The 16,454-nt window shown below is 42.2% G+C and overlaps 1 protein-coding gene across 3 annotated transcripts in view; it reads left to right on the plus strand.

Annotated features, from left to right (window-relative positions):
• Positions 1-16,454, plus strand: part of si:dkey-103j14.5 (isoaspartyl peptidase/L-asparaginase) — a 281,307-nt gene that overhangs the window by 195,682 nt on the left and 69,171 nt on the right. For 2 of the 3 annotated variants that reach the window (XM_039738136.1, XM_039738137.1), the window contains exons 5-6: positions 9,318-9,436; positions 14,677-14,787. In XM_039738136.1, coding sequence (XP_039594070.1) covers positions 9,318-9,436; positions 14,677-14,787 — 230 coding nt within the window. The remainder of the gene's footprint in view (positions 1-9,317; positions 9,437-14,676; positions 14,788-16,454) is intronic. The other variant, XM_039738138.1, reaches the window with a different exon arrangement.

Raw genomic sequence — 16,454 nt, forward strand, 5'->3', positions numbered from 1 at the left:
GGCATCCCATCCAGGTAACTGAGGTTGGCTCCAGGGTACTACAACCCTAAGTTTACATTAAACGGGTTAGAAAGCAGATGGATGACACGGCGGTGAGCTCTGCTGCCTGAATTTGAACCTCTGTCACTATCTCTGTGGCACTTCCAGGTTTTCCATGTGTCCCTGTGACTTTTCTCTCAAGTTCCAAGGTGGCATAGAGGTGGAATAGTTGGCTCTGGGTTCAAATCACTGTTTGTTTGTATGAAATTTGTTTGTTCTCCCGGTTCCAAGTGGGGTTTTTGGGTACTCTGGTTTTCCTTTCCCATCCCATTGGTTCATTTCAAGTTAAAAACTGACCATTTGTCAGTGAGTGACATTTGCAGGCCCTGTGATGGAGTGGGTTGTGTTGTGTTTAAATAACACTAAAATACCAGAAAAGGGTGAGCAGGGCTCAAAAATAAACAAGCGTCAGAGCAGGACTCCACTACGCCTAAGCCACAGGAGCAGAAATCACCCCAGGCGGCCTCGCCCCAAACCAAAAGGGCAGGCTTTGTGGCCTGCAAAGATCCAAAATGAGGCTCACGCTTTAAAAGTTCAAAATGCTCAAAAATGTCCTTCAGTGGGAGAGGATGACATCTTCAGGGCTGCGATAAGGTAGGCAGAGAGGGGACACCGTTATTAACTTTGTCACCTTGCCCACACAAACTTCAGAAGCTCTTTGACTGGAAGACGAGTGAACCAGTTGCAGAAGCCACACCTCTTCCAGGACACCATTATAAAAACAGCCCACCCACCGACAGCCAGGGTTCAATGAGATCTCAGACTTGGAGCAGAAAGAATAGAAAGTTTACCTGAGCGTCTTCTTTCAGTGTAGCTGTCTGTTTATACTAAAGGCCAGTTTGATTTACTTGATGCGTCTGTGTCGCCGCAAGGATCCGCCAGGGTGTGTGTGATGTAAGATTTGTCATCGGTTTTGACCAGGGCCAGTTTAAGATGAAATTGAGCCTGATGCTGCAGCACAAAAAAGCACTGGCGCATATGCATTTGACACTCGCCGTACACGCGCACTCAGACCGACCCAGGAGCCTTAAGCCTTTATTGAACATGAATAATAATAACGACGTAGTATCGTAACAACTCGAGATTAACATCAAACTATGTAACATCGACATTCAATAGCAATTGTCTGAAAAGTGCACTTAATACAGAAAACCTAACAATGAAATACACAAAATTTCGCAATTCTCTTACGAAACACAGTAAGAAAAATTGAATTTGCAGAGACATTGTGTCAAAGTGACTCAGTTCAGGCTCATGAGGGTAAAATTTGTCCACGATTTAAATTTCATAATAGACCAGAATCCTGTCGAGGATTTTAAAAATTCTAAACATCCATGTTGGGCCCGCGGGCCGGCTTTTAGTTTTACCTTTACAGATAACCATTTAAATAGCCATCGATTGTTACTGTACAACTAACTTTCAAGGTGAAAAATTGACTACGTGGCACTTACCGAACAATAATAAAGTGTCAAGAATCCCCAAGATATTGCAAATAACGCAGCTAAATTACTAAGTAAACTGTTGAACATACAACTGATAGCATTAACTTGAAATCTTCAGTTAACAATAAACACAACGACATTATGGTTACGTCACAGCGCAAAGAACAATAGTGACTGTATAATAAGTAACGCTGTGTCTAGGCGTCCGAAAGTCGGACTTCAAATTTCATTCTAAGAATTATTTTGAGGTTAATATAGCAAAGGAAAACTGTTCAGCTTCCGGAAAATTCTCGTCTGTTTTCATCTGGGCCTATTTCAGGAATGGACCTAATGCTGCAGCATCAATAGCACCCACCTTAATCTGGCCCTGGTCTTTTCCACACTTCTATGTGGGACTGATGTGCTCAGTGAACCTTCTTCAAACAGCTCAGTCCTGCACCTCCTCGCCAGTCAAGCCCTTTTTCTTCAGATTTTCTTTTACTTTATCCATCCACCTACACTTTGGCCTCTTTCGCTTTCTGTACTTCCATTCCCACGTCTTCATTGTTTCTCCTCATCACTTGTCCATACCACTTCAGCCTCCTTTCCTGTACTTTCTTAGCTATCTCTCCCACTGTTGTTGAACCTCTGATGGTCTCATTTCTTATTCTGTCCCTTTTTGTAGCTCCAGATATCCATCTCAGAGTTCGGATTTCTGTCACATCTAACTTCTTCTCCTGCTGCGCGCTCTTTACTGCGCATGTCTCAGCTCGACACATCATTGCTGGTCTTATAAATCTGACCTTTAACCTTCGCCTTAGTCCATTGATCACACAACACTCATGATAGCTTCTTCCAATTGTCCCATCCACGCTGCACTCAATGGTTTATCTCTGCGTCTAATTCTTCATCTTGGGCCACCACTGATCCTAGATATTTAAACTTCTCTACTCTTTTTACCAGCTGCCAGTGCAGGCTAACTCCCGAATCCTGATCATCATTAACCATCACATATTCTGTCTTCTTCTTTCTATTTATCTTCCAAAGCGTTTCTCCATTCTTCCAACTTCCTCTCCACTTCCTCTTTTCTGGTGCTACACAACACAATGTCATCAGCACAAATACAATACAATACAATACAATACAATGCAATGCAATACAATACAATACAATACAATTTATTTTTTGTGTAGCCCAAAATCTCACAAGAAGTGACGCAATGCGCTTTAACAGGCCCTGCCTCTTGACTCTCTAAGACAGGGGTGGACAAAGTCAGTCCTGGAGGGCCGCAGTGGCTGCAGGTTTTTGTTCCAGCCAAATTGCTTACTAAGAAGCACTTATTGTTCAAGAAACACTTCTGCTTCATTTTAGTTATCTCCCTCATTAAGATTTTGAACCCTTATTGCTTATTTAAGTTTTAAACAGCTACATTCTCGGTTTTTACTTGCTCCTTATTAACAATAAGATGCAAATGACAAAAGACACCAGCAGTTATCCATTTTTCTTGTTCCCCTTTACACCTGTGTGTATTTATCGTGCACTATTCGGTTTAATTAAATATTTGGAAGGAAAGAGAAGAGAAAAAGTGAAGGACTGAGAATTACCCATCCGTTTTACACTTCAAAGTATTTGGATGATATCCTTAGAATGGAAAAAAAACCTCAGATATGAGACTGACTTGACATAGCAGAGTTAAAGCACTAGATGATAGATAGATAGATAGATAGATATGAAAGGCACTATATAATTGTTAGATAGTAGATAGATAGATAAAGAGATGAGTAGTCCAAAGGCACTATATTACAGATAGATAGATAGATAGATAGATAGATAGATAGATAGATAGATAGATAGATGTGAAGGGCACTATATGATAGATAGATAGATAGATAGATAGATAGATAGATAGATAGATAGATAGATAGATAGATAGATAGATAGATAGATAGATAGATACTTTATTAATCCCAAGGGGAAATTCACATAATCCAGCAGCAGTATACTGATACAAAGAAACAATATTAAATTAAATAGTAATAAAAATGAAAAAATAAAAAAGTAGACAATAACTTTGAATAATGTTAGCATTTACTCCCCCAGGTGGAATTGAAGAGTCGCATAGTGTGGGGTCTCCTCAGTCTGTCACTGAAGCTACTCCTCTGCCTGGAGATGACACTGTTCAGTGGATTCTTCATGATTGAAAGGAGTTTGCTTAATGCCCGTCACTCTGCCACAGATGTTAAACTGTAAACTTACTCCTACAATAGAGCCTGTCCAGTCTTGAGGCGTCTTTCATCTTTATGCTGCCACCCCAGCACACCACCGCGTAGAAGAGGGCACTCGCCACAACCATCTGGTAGAACATCTGCAGATGTTGAAGGATGCCAACCTTCTCAGAAAGTATAGTCTGCTCTGACCTTTCTTACACAGATCATCAGTGTTGGCAGTCCAGTCCAATTTGTCATCCAGCTGCAATCCCAGATATTTATAGGTCTGTACCCTCTGCACAGTCAGCTCTGATGATCACAGGGTCCATTAGGGGCCTGGGCCTCCTAAAATCCACCACCAGTTTCTTGGTTTTGCTGGTGTTAAGATGTAAGTGGTTTGAGTCGCACCATTTAACAAAGTCTTTGATTAACTTTCTGTACTCCTCCTCCTGCCCACACCTCATGCAGCCCACAATAGCACGTGGCAGGACTCCAAGTCATATTGGAAGTCTGATGTATATAGATTGAACAGGACCGGAGAAAGTCCAGTCCCCTGCGGCGCCCCTATATTGCTGAACACAATGTCAGACCTGCAGTTCCCAAGACACACATATTGAGGTTTGTCTGTAAGATAGTCCACAATCCATGCCATCAGGTGTGAGTCTACTCCCATCTCAGTCAGCTTGTCTCTAAGGAGCAGAGGTTGGATGGTGTTGAAGATGCTAGAGAAGTCCAGAAACATAATTGTTACAGCACCACTGGCTCTGTCCAAGTGGGAGAGGGATCGGTGTAGCATATAGATGATGGCATCCTCCACTCCCACCTTCTCCTGGCATGCGAACTGCAGAGGGTCGAGGGCGTGGCGGACCTGTGGCCTCAGGTGGTGAAGCAGCAGCTAACAAGCCATGAAATATAATTATTGGCAAGGATTGTTTTCTAATTAAGCAACTGGGTTGGAACAAAAACCCACGGCCACTGCAGCCCTCCAGGAATGACTTTGTCCACCCCTGCTCTAAGAAAACAAGGAAAAACTCCCAAAAAAAACCCTTGTAAGGGAAAAAATGGAAGAAACCTTGGGAAAGGCAATTCAAAGAGAGACCCCTTTCCAGGTAGGTTGGGCGTGCAGTGGGTGTCAAAAAGAAGGGGGTCAATACAATACAATACACAGAACAGAACAAATCCTCAATACAATATAAAAAATAAAAATCTTACAAGTATGGAGCAGAATTTAACAGTAGATGATATCCCATAATATGATTTGGATTTGTTCAGAGTCCTGGAGACCTCGGCCATCAAACTGCCTCCCCCTATTGGCCATTCCACAGCTGAGACAGCACTAATCCAATGAAAGGACCCCTCTACCCGACGATTCCTGCGATCATCCATCAGAGATGACTTTACCTTAGGCAGGCAAAACAATTTGGCAGGTGAGCCATGGCACCAAGTGCCACATTTGAGTACCGAGAAGAGAAACAGAATAGGTGAGGGTTAGTAACAAATTTATATTTAATATCCATCCATCCATTATCCAACCTGCTATATCCTAACTACAGGGTCACGGGGGTCTGCTGGAGCCAATCCCAGCCAGCACAGGGCGCAAGGCAGGAAACAAACCCCGGGCAGGGCACCAGCCCACCTCAGTTAATATTTATATTTAATTTATATGTATATTTATTTACATTTATATTTAGGGGTTAGTATCAGGGTGTTGTCCCGTGTTAGCCATTATGAATGTAGTGAGAAGTAAGTAAAATGACTCTTTTTATTGGCTAACTAGAAAGATTACAATATGCAGACTTTCAAGGAAACTCAGGCCCCTTCTTCTGGCGAGCTGTCATGTTATGTGAATTTCCCCTTGGGATTAATAAAGTATCTATCTATCTATATCTATCTATCTATCTATCTATCTATCTATCTATCTATCTATCTATCTATCTATCTATCTGTCTATTATATAGTGCCTTTTAACTATCTATCTATCTATCTATCTATCTATTATATAGTGCCTTTCATATCTATCTATCTATCTATCTATCTATCTATCAGTTATATAGTGCCTTTCACATCTATCTATCTATCTATCTATCTATTATATAGTGCCTTTTAACTATCTATCTATCAGTTATATAGTGCCTTTCACATCTATCTATCTATCTATCTATCAGTTATATAGTGCCTTTCACATCTATCTATCTATCTATCTATCTATCTATCTATCTATCTATTATATAGTGCCTTCAATCTATCTATCTATCTATCTATCAGTTATATAGTGCCTTTCACATCTATCTATCTATCTATCTATCTATCTATCTATCTATCTATCTATCTATCTATCTATCTATCTATCTATCTATTATATAGTGCCTTTTAACTATCTATCTATCTATCTATCTACAGTATTATATAGTGCCTTTCATATCTATCTATCTATCTATCTATCTATCTATCTATCTATCTATCTATCTATCTATCTATCTATCTATTATATAGTGCCTTTTAACTATCTATCTATCTATCTATCTATCTATCTATCTATCTATCTATCTATCTATCTATCTATCTATCTATCTATCTATCGCTATGTAACGTGTGTAATGCTATGATGCTATTTGGGGGATACAAAGATGCCTATTTATTTTTTGTCTAAAAGTAAGAAAGTAGGCATTTTTTTGCCCCTTCTTCATATAACACTAACGTTGATCAAAAACGTCTTGAGGACAGGGTGGATTTCAATATTTCAGGCAGATGTTTCCTCGCATTAGCAAAGCAAGAACAGAACAAGACGTTTTTGTTGGATCTCTTAAATCTGGGAGCCTTTCAAGGATGCAAACTTCAAATCCAAGCTGTGTGAAGTTGAGAGAATAGCCAGGAGGCATTTGAAAAACGTGCACCACAATTTTCTTGAAAATACAAAGGTGGAAAGCTCAGAGGAACTAGTCGAGGAGCTTCTCTCTTCCTACCCAGCACTTGAATGCAGCATGTCTTCAGAAATCCCTTTGTTACTCTCTCGTGTGGGAGCGCCGTCTGATAAACATGGAGAGAGGACGTCACTCAGACGGAGGGGCATCATAGGGGACAGTGGAGTGAGTCTACGCCAGCAGATATTCACCGTGAAACACTTCCAGAGGATTATAAGAGGAAAACAAATGACCAGGTGACTTCTTTAGGTGACGTGTGGTGCAAATGGGGCAGGGGAAAATCAAAGAAGAGCTGGGGATTACTGCCAAAGTCCAAAACACAGTACAACAATGAGGGTGCAACAGAAATAAGGCACAGCAGCCAACAACAACATTCATTTCTGTCGCACATTTTCAAACTAATGATGTAGCTCAAAGTGCTTTACAAGGTGAAGAAAGAAAAATAAGATTAGCCAATATTAATTAACATAGAATAAAAATAAGGTCCGATGGCCAGGAGGACAGAAAAAGCAAAAACTCCAGACGGCTGGAGAAAAAAACAAAATCTGCAGGGGTTCCGAGGCCACAAGACCTCCCACCCAGCCCCTCAATCTCAATCAGTCCTCATGGTTTTCAGGCTTCACGTGTTAGAATTAGACAATGATGGTCATGTGGACCTCTGGTCTTCAATCCATCAATATAGGCACTGCATGGTGCCCTGATCAGGTAGTGGTGGTGCAGATGGTCACCATAGAAAACCAGAAAAAGAACCACAGACACAGAAGGGGTTAGCACGGATTGTGGAGCCGTGATAGAAATGATAATTCAATGCATTTACAGAATATCAGGGTTACAGTAAAATGAAGCTCTGAGAAAGCCATGTTAAAGTAATGTGTTTTTATCAGTTGTTTTAAAGGCTCCACCGTATTAGTCTGGCGAGTTTCTATCGATCGGCTATTCAGATTTTAGGTGCATAACAGCAGAAGGCCGCCCGCCTCACCACTTCTTTTAAGTTTAGCTCTTGGAGTTCTAAGCAGACCCTCATTTGAAGATCTAAGGTTACGATTTGGAGTGTAAGGTGAAAGACATTCAGAGATATAGGATGGAGCAGATTATGTAAGGCTTTGTAAACCATCAGCAGGATTTTAAAGTCAATTCTAAATGACACAGATAACCAGTGTAGTGACATCAGAACTGGTATTTTCTTCTTCTAGTTAAGATTCTAGCAGCTCCATTCTGCACTCGTTGCAATCGATTGATGTCTTTTTTGGGCGGTGCTGAGATGAGTGCATTACTGTAATCTATTCACCTTCTTAGCTTCTGCGGCTTCTCAAAACTTTCATCTGTTTCGAGCAGGTCTGGGTATGGACCGCGTTCCTCAGACTGAGACGCCATCTTCCGGGAGCCCTCGAATTTATGTCATCCTGACCGGAAGAGGCGTTGATTTGTCGATCGCGGGTGTGGCTTAGGTGGCCTCACCAGACGACTGCTTTTAAAAGAGATGGTATTGTTAGCGGTGGCACCACCTCCTGCCCCAGCAGGGTATTGCATACCTTGTCTGAGCATGGAAGGTGATCCTCAGGCATCCATGCGTGATAGTAAGTAATAATTATATTTAAAATAATTTTTTTTTCAAATCTAAATTATTTTTAAAATATTTTTTTCTCAGTAACAGTTTTTAATTCATATTTAAATCTTTGTCTCTCAAAAACTGGATGAGGCAGAGCAGTTCTTTTGACAGACTTGTATTTAGCACCCTCAAATCTATAGCATACATGTAAAAGTTTCACAGGAGCCAAACAAATTTCTTTTTTGCACCCCACTGTAAGTCGAGTCGGAGGTGGCAATTTGTGATGTCAGCCTCACAAGGGCGTAAAGGTTGCCCTGTACTCTTCCTCCTCAATCAAGTTTGACGGACTTTACCGTTGGTCTCCTAGTGTTGTTTTTTTCTCAACTTTAGTCTTCCTGATACTGGTTCATGGATTGGGTTATATAGACCATGATTTAGGGTTTTGTTTAAGCTTGAAAAAACAAAGGCAGTAGCATTTCCTGGTGTGAAAGATCCGCCTGGCAACAGGTAGACACGGACTCCAGATGTCCCAAAAACGCGCATTGTTTATTAAAACAGTTTTACACACACTATACCACCACAAATCACAAGGCTCAGTTCTGTCCTCTTTTCTTTTCAGCCGCCTCCACTCCTCTCTCGCAAGCTCCAGCTTCTCCCTCCCGAATCCGGCTCCCTGAATGGAGTGAGGCAGCCCCTTTTATGGCACACCTGGATGTGCTCCTGGTGTGGCGGAAGTGCTGCCCTTGCACCCGGAAGCACTCCAGACTTATCTGGTTCCTTTTCCGGCAGCACTTCCTGGTGTTGCGGAAGTGCTGCACTCCATGGCTCGGGAACCTGGATGCTATCCAGGGGTGCTGCCCTCTTGCGCGCCAGGGAAGATATGGCCCCTATCCCAGTCGTTCACTTCTCGAGGCGTCCCGGTGGGGCAAGGTCTCTGGTCGTCTGCCACACTGGTTACAGATATGGATTCTGTTTTAGGTTTTATCTCCTGATCCTCAATTCCAATCATTTTTGCTTTTCTTTTATCGTGGGGCCTGTTGAGACTGACTCATGTCATGTCATGACTCTTGTGATTCTTGTCACTCTTTGCTGTGGTCATGCAGATTTCAAAATTGATGGATGGATGAATAATAATCATAATTATAATTATAATAATCGTTTATTATTTATTTCCATTTAGGGTCCATGACACTGTTGGTGCAGTAGCCTTAGACTCTGAAGGAAATGTGGCCTGTGCCACCTCAACTGGAGGAATCTGCAACAAAATGGTTGGCCGAGTTGGAGATTCACCAATCATTGGTAAGGACCACTGACTTTACCCTGCTATGTCACCCTGTGCTCCGCCCCCACACCCCTCCTTCTGACAGGCTGCCTGCCTTTGACCCCGCCCACTGTTTGAACACATGAACGGCACATTAGAGAGAAGAGCAAAGAAGTGATGCTGGGAACTCACGTCATTAAAAAAAATAATAAATAAAAACAGTCGGAAAGAGGCCATAAGAAAGACTGGATAGAATTCAAAGGCATGTTATAGTTTAAGATCTGAATGAAATTATGTATGTGCTGTAATTTTAAAAGACAACTGTACCTGCACTGCACATAGGATGTTTTTCTTTTTTCTTTGCCAATTCATAGATGGCGAGCTGAGCAGAAGGTCCGGTGGATTCTTGGGATTAAGATGGGAAGGTTTTTTTTTTGCTATAGATAAGTGGGCACCTTATAATAATCTCAGGGACAGAATATACAGTATATAAGATAGAATATTTATGGAGGGGGGATACTTTGCAAAGGACGAAAAACAGTAATGTTCTATTTAGAGCTGGCCATGTGCACAGTAAGTGTTTGTTTCCTCATAAAACCTAAATATATTGGAATAAATACACATAAATATTGATTAAATAAAGAATAATGTGAATTTCCCCTTGGGATTAATAAAGTATCTATCTATCTATCTATCTATCTATCTATCTATCTATCTATCTATCTATCTATCTATCTATCTATCATATAGTGCCTGTCATATCTATCTATCTATCTATCTATCTATCTATCTATCTATCTATCTATCTATCTATCTATCTATCATATAGTGCCTGTCATATCTATCTATCTATCTATCTATCTATCTATCTATCTATCTATCTATAACAAGAATGTCTTTTGCTTTTAAAACAAGTCATTATTTGCTGTGGCCTCCCTTATAATGAAAAGCTGAAGTGATTGAGCGATCTTCCTCATCCTTTGCTTGCACAGCTCACCTGGGGTCGTTGACAACTCAGTCTGCCATACTTTTTCCCAGCTTCATGACCCAGAAGCTCTGCTGCCAGCCTAGTGGACCTTAGCTGTTGGAAACTTGTTAAGGGTAAATTTCGCACAAACATTAGGAAGTTTTTCTTTACACAAAGAACGATAGACACTTGGAATAAGCAGTAAGACGTTACGGACTTTCAAAACTCGACTTGATGTTTTCTTGGAGGAAATAAGTGGATTGGACTGGCGAGCTTTGTTGGGCTGAATGGCCTGTTCTCGTTCTGAGTGTTCTAATGTTCTAATGTTCTAAAATAGTAATGGTGGAGCTGTGGAGGTAGCAGTCATTCAGCTGTCTTTCCCTCCCCTCTGACCTCTGATGAGCCAAGAAGGTCCACTGCAGGTCTCTGTGACTCTCAGTGATTTGCTAAGTCAGACTGCAGGTCTTCTTATCCCACTTCTGACACCAATGTAGCTCTTGCACCGAGTGCCACATTGGTTTCTTACACCCTTTACATGACTCAGTTAGGTGGCTCTCTATCCTTAAAACGACTGCTCGCTTTTACCTCACTAATTGGAGCCCTGTTTGCGACTTTACAGGCTTTCTGTTTTTATAGGTGCCCCTACTGCTGATGGAATGCCAGCTGAGACTATGGGTGACTCATCTCTGGCTGTTACGACTTGTCAGCGTCATTACTATACATAAAAAAAAATCACCTGTGTATGATATGCCTTACAGTGTATGACTGCTACTCCCATTAACAATTAACACGTGTTAATATGATGTGTGAAGCACATCAGAGACACTTAGTGAACAGGGCTTCTGAAACTGCATAGCGATGCACTAAATAAAACACGAGAAGAGCGACCCTGCCGCTCTTCCTGAAGTGTGGTTGTTAAGTTTCATGGCACTAAACAGGCCCGACTTAATGGGCCTGAGTGCCTGGAGCACAAAAAGGCTCAGGGCGAAAATACAAGGAGAGGGAAATAAATAATGGAGTTAGTCAGCTGATATGAGCGGCCTGTTTATAAAATAACCAGCAGCTAAGGCAGTGGTAGCTTACACTTACTGAAATGTGAAAAAGGAAGGGTCCCATCTGAGATCTCCAGTTTCACATATCAGGGCATAACTAAGATCCACCAGGTCCAGCTTTTACTTGGTAAACTGGTGGATCAGTTCTGTTTGGACCCTAACTTGGTGGGGTGGATTTTGGACTTTTTAACTAACAGAACACAAAGAGTGAGTGTTAATGGCTGTTTTTCCTGGTATCCCAAGTAGATCAATGGGAATGCCACATGGCTGCTCTCTGTCACCTGTTCTGTTTATCTTAAATACACAAGTGATGGCAGGAGTTCCCACAAGGACAAACATATACTGAAATTTGCAGGGGACTCGGTCATTATGAGCCTTCCACATGATGTGGAGGACAGCCATGGACATGTTGCTCAATGCTGTAATTATTCCTTTTTACTTTCTCGTATACAAAGTATAGGGAAAGTACTGGAATCGTCCAAAAATTCCATTTTGAGATTTTGATAACTTATGTGATTACAGTGAAAATTTCAAGATTAAACTTGACATTTCGTGCATTTTTCCGACTGTGTGCCTATTTTTTTTTTCTCTGTACCCCAATACGCTTTCACAGGACACTCAGACAGTGGACTACGACTCGCCTTTTCACGGTGACTTTGATATCTGTCAGCTTCTTTTTTATTTCCGGCACTGTGCAACTTTGTGAACTTGAGCTTTCGAGTTTCTCCAACACTCTATGTCACTCGATCAACTTCCTTTTGTTGTTTAAGCCACCAAATCGTTTGTTTTTCTTTGCCTCCACTTGGTATTCGCTGAAATTCTTCTATTTTTCCCCCGTGCTTTTGCCATTGCCTTTTCACAGAACGGTGAGCTTAAGGGCGATTTATATTGATATGCATATTCAAAGAGGCGTCATTCTGGGAGGAGACGGGGAGTGACAGCTGGCGCGTGTACGTGCGTTACTTTTCACACTGACCAGGATTTATGGAGCAGAATGAACGTGGAAGTTGGCGTTTACTCCGATTTATGCATCTGGATTTTTTTGTGTATATGCACATTTCCACTTTTGTCCATACGCCAAGTTTTAGTGTGAATTCTACACACAGCGTTATGCATGAGGCTCCTGGTGTCCTTCCTGCTTTGTACCTTAAGCTAGCTAGGATAGGCCCCAGCTCCCTTGCAGCCCTGTTCAGAATGAAGCAGGTTGGAACATGGATGAATGAATGAGTCAAAGACGGGTGGACAAAGTCAGTCCTGGAGGGCCGCAGTGGTTGCAGGTTTTTGTTCCAACCCAGTTGCTTAATTAGAAAACAATTGTTGCCAATAATTTAATTTCATGGCTTGTTAACCCATTTATGCCTGGTGTTCCATTATTGGAACGACAGTCAGGTAATTTTATATGTTACGTATAATGTAAGAAGTGGATTTGCCTAGTGTTCCAATTTTGGAACCCCACATAACTCAACAATGGAATGTAATATTTTTTTTTTCTCTTCAAATTCTTGTTCCTTATATTTTTCTACGCAACATATGTGCAACATATGTGAATTTCATGCACAAACTCCTTAGGCATAAATGGGTTAATGCTTTAACTCTGCAATGTCAAGTCGTTTCTCATATCTTACATTACATCCAAAAGATATGTAGTGTAAAATGGATGAGTAATTCTCAGTCCTTCACTCTTTTCTCTTTACTTGCCTTCCAAGTATATCATTAAACCCAATGGTGCATAATAAATACACAGAGGGGTAAATGGAAGCAAGCTAAATGGAGAACTGCTGCTTTCTTTTGTCATTTGCATTTTATTGCTAATACGGAGCATATGGAGAATACAGCTGTTTAAGACTAAAATGAGCAATAAGGGTTCAAAATCTTAATAAGCTAGACAACAGAAATGAAGCAGAAGTGTTACTTGAGCAATAAGTGCTTCTTAATAAGCAAGTGGGTTGGAACAAAAACCTGCAGCCACTGCGGCCCTCCAGGAACGACTTTGCCCACCCCTGCTCTAGGATGATACCATTAGATGTGTTTCATGTTGTCATCTGAGTAGATTTCCTCCAGGAGCTCTGGTTTCCTCCTACAGTCCGTTGACTTGCAGGTTAGATGGATTGGTGCTACCAAGATGGCGGTTGTGTGTCCTTTATTTTTTCTCTGAGATGGACAGGCGTCCTGCCCAGGGGTCGTTCCTGTCCTATGCCATCTATGGTTGGGGACAAGCTCCCCTCCAACTCTGTTCAGAATAAAGGTTGTCACATGAAAGGATAGCTGCGTCTAAGATGATACCATGAAAGACGTTTTACTTTTAGATTTCCTCCTGGGGGCTTTGGTGCTGCTCAAATGGCTGTGGTGTGTGTGTGTGTTTGTCCAGAGATGGACAGGCATCCTGTCCAGAGGTTGTTCCTGCCTTGTGCCCTATGCTTGCTGGGATGGGCTCCTGTGACTTTGTTCAGGACGAAGCAGGTTGGAATCCAGATGGACGGATGAATATGAGATGATACCATAAAAGATGTCATCTGTGTAGATTTCCTCTCACCATTCAAAAACTTGCAGGTTAGCGGTATTGGGATTGCTAAATTGGTTTCCGGAGTGTGTGTGTGTGTGGTGGTTTGTCTGTGTGTTCACCCTGATGCCCTGTTCTGTGCTTGTACCTTATGCTTGCTGTGATGGACTCCATCCGCACCACGACCCTGCTTAGGGTTAGTAGTGTCAGGTATGAGGAACAGGCAGAGTCCAAAGAAAAGTTGGGATGCCAAAAATCAAAATTTAATAAAAAAATCAACAAACAAATAAAAAGACTCTTGGTAGCTGAAGATGGCACGTGCAGTAAAACAAGCACACACAAATTGTCACCTCTGATGACTCTCTGCTGAAGGCCCATCTTTGGATTGAGCCTTTGGATCCCCTCATTCTGGGAACAGCCACCCTTATATGGTATGGGCGGGGTGTCTCAGAGTGATGAGGGTGGAGTCATTCGACCACAAGGGGGCGTGTCTTTCGGAAGAGACAGGAGTCTTAGTGATTGCGCCCACTCTCGTCCCGGAGTGGTATTACATACCTGATCAGAACCAGTAAGGTGATCCACAGACGCACATGCGTGACAACAGGTGTGGAAATGGATGCGTTGCCAGGAAAGAATTTTGCCCACCACAATTCTGAATGGGATTAAATAGAATTGCTAATGTCACGTTGTGCTGCATTGCCTGCCACGAGGTGATTTATAATGCATGTGTTTTTCTTTATTTCTACGTCTTTCAAACAGGGTCTGGTGGCTATGCTGACAACAACATTGGTGCAGTGTCCTGTACCGGCCATGGAGAATCCATTATGAAAGTTACTCTTGCAAGACTCATTCTTTTCCACATGGAACAAGGTAGAGTAGATGATCAAAAAAAAGTCATTTTCTTTTTATGAGTTATATTGTTCTGGTATATTAACTATAATAGACTATTTGCTCAAAAGCACCAAGAGATAAAATAGGGACAGTGAGGCGCATCTTCTGCATTCGACATGTCTTATTACACACGTGTTTTTAATGATATTCTAATTAGCAATCCTCAGAATTCTTTTAAAGGGCAAAATAAAAATCACCTTTATGGTCACATCACATACACAGCTTGTGCTTCATCCAGGATGGCCTACCAAGGGTACAATGACCTCGTGTTATCTGAGACCACTATTTGAATACTGAATCGGGCAGCATGGTGGGGCAGTGGTTACATCCAGAGCCCCGGGTTCAAATACTGACCCCGTCCACTGGGAAGGGTTTGAAGATTTTCCTTGTGTCTCTGTGATAAGAGAGGTCCACGGCGGAGTGCGATTTTGAATAAATAATCGGGGGTCTCGGAGTGTGTAGGCTCCATGCGGGTGCTCTGCTCCGGGGTTGATTGGGGTGCTTGGTTGATTGCACATTCAAGTGCAAATGTGAGCAGGGTCGGTCAAGTGCTTCATTCACACTTTGGAGCAGGTGGAGGACAACATCTGCACCCAATTGGTGCTATGAAATGAGCCTGCATGGCGAAATCAGAGGACGAGGAGAGACAACATGAATGAATGGAGGTTAAGGGGAGAAAGATTAAGAGGCAGGATTGAGGAGGAGCCCATTGGGAGTGGAATAGAAGCAGGTGGTCGTGATGATGGCCCTGATAGAAGCACACAGCCAGTGCTTGAGGGGCAGAAGTCGCTCCTGCTGAGCAATCTGGGAGTAGGGGGCGACCCAGCGCTCCCACTTTAAGGCTACACTGTGGCAGTGGACAGAGACTGGGCAAGGCTTGGCGTGGTGCCCGACTCACTGCGCCCGTTTGTGGAAATCTCTTCTGGCTGCAGACGTCCTGCCTGGGGTCGGCAGTGGAGACGTAAGTTTTTTCAAAGGAGGCAGTGTGGCTCGGGATTGTTTTAAAGAATATTTTTCAGCCCTTGTTTTTAACCTCATTTTTATGGATATGCAGTATTTATCGGCATTTGACTTTTTAAAATCTACGATGAGCTACATTTTATGGATTATGTACTTATTTTTGGAAAAGTTGAAGCACTGCACTGCACTTTTGACTGGCTGAACACGCTAAGAATAAAAGCCCCCTGGTTGTGTTCTCATTTGCTCGGCTCATCCTCGGATTAGTTATCGACAGTTTTGGGTTCAAGTGTCCCCCGCAATTAGCTGTGGACTGTGGCGCCAACGCGGACTGTTACAGTCCCCAGGGTGATGGTGTGAGGAACGTCATCAGAATTGGGTGATATTAAGAGTGTTGACCAGCAGGGGTCAGCCCTGGCGCTGCTGCTATTTTTAATATACACGGTGGTCCGGATGTAATTATGCAGATCCAGATCCTCTGGATGACTTTGATTTATGCGGAGACGATTCCAGTTCGGCGCAAAGACGATTCTTCATGTCGTCAGTTCGCACGACTTCTCGATGGTCTGGGATTTTTCGGGTGATTTTCTATGTAATAAACTTAATAAGCTGTAGCATAATGAAAATTGCATAATTAGATCTGGACCCCCCAATATAGAAATGATTTGCATAGCAATACAAGTAACAAG

Source organism: Polypterus senegalus, chromosome 16, assembly GCF_016835505.1.
Source record: "Polypterus senegalus isolate Bchr_013 chromosome 16, ASM1683550v1, whole genome shotgun sequence".
Classification (NCBI taxonomy): domain Eukaryota; kingdom Metazoa; phylum Chordata; class Cladistia; order Polypteriformes; family Polypteridae; genus Polypterus; species Polypterus senegalus.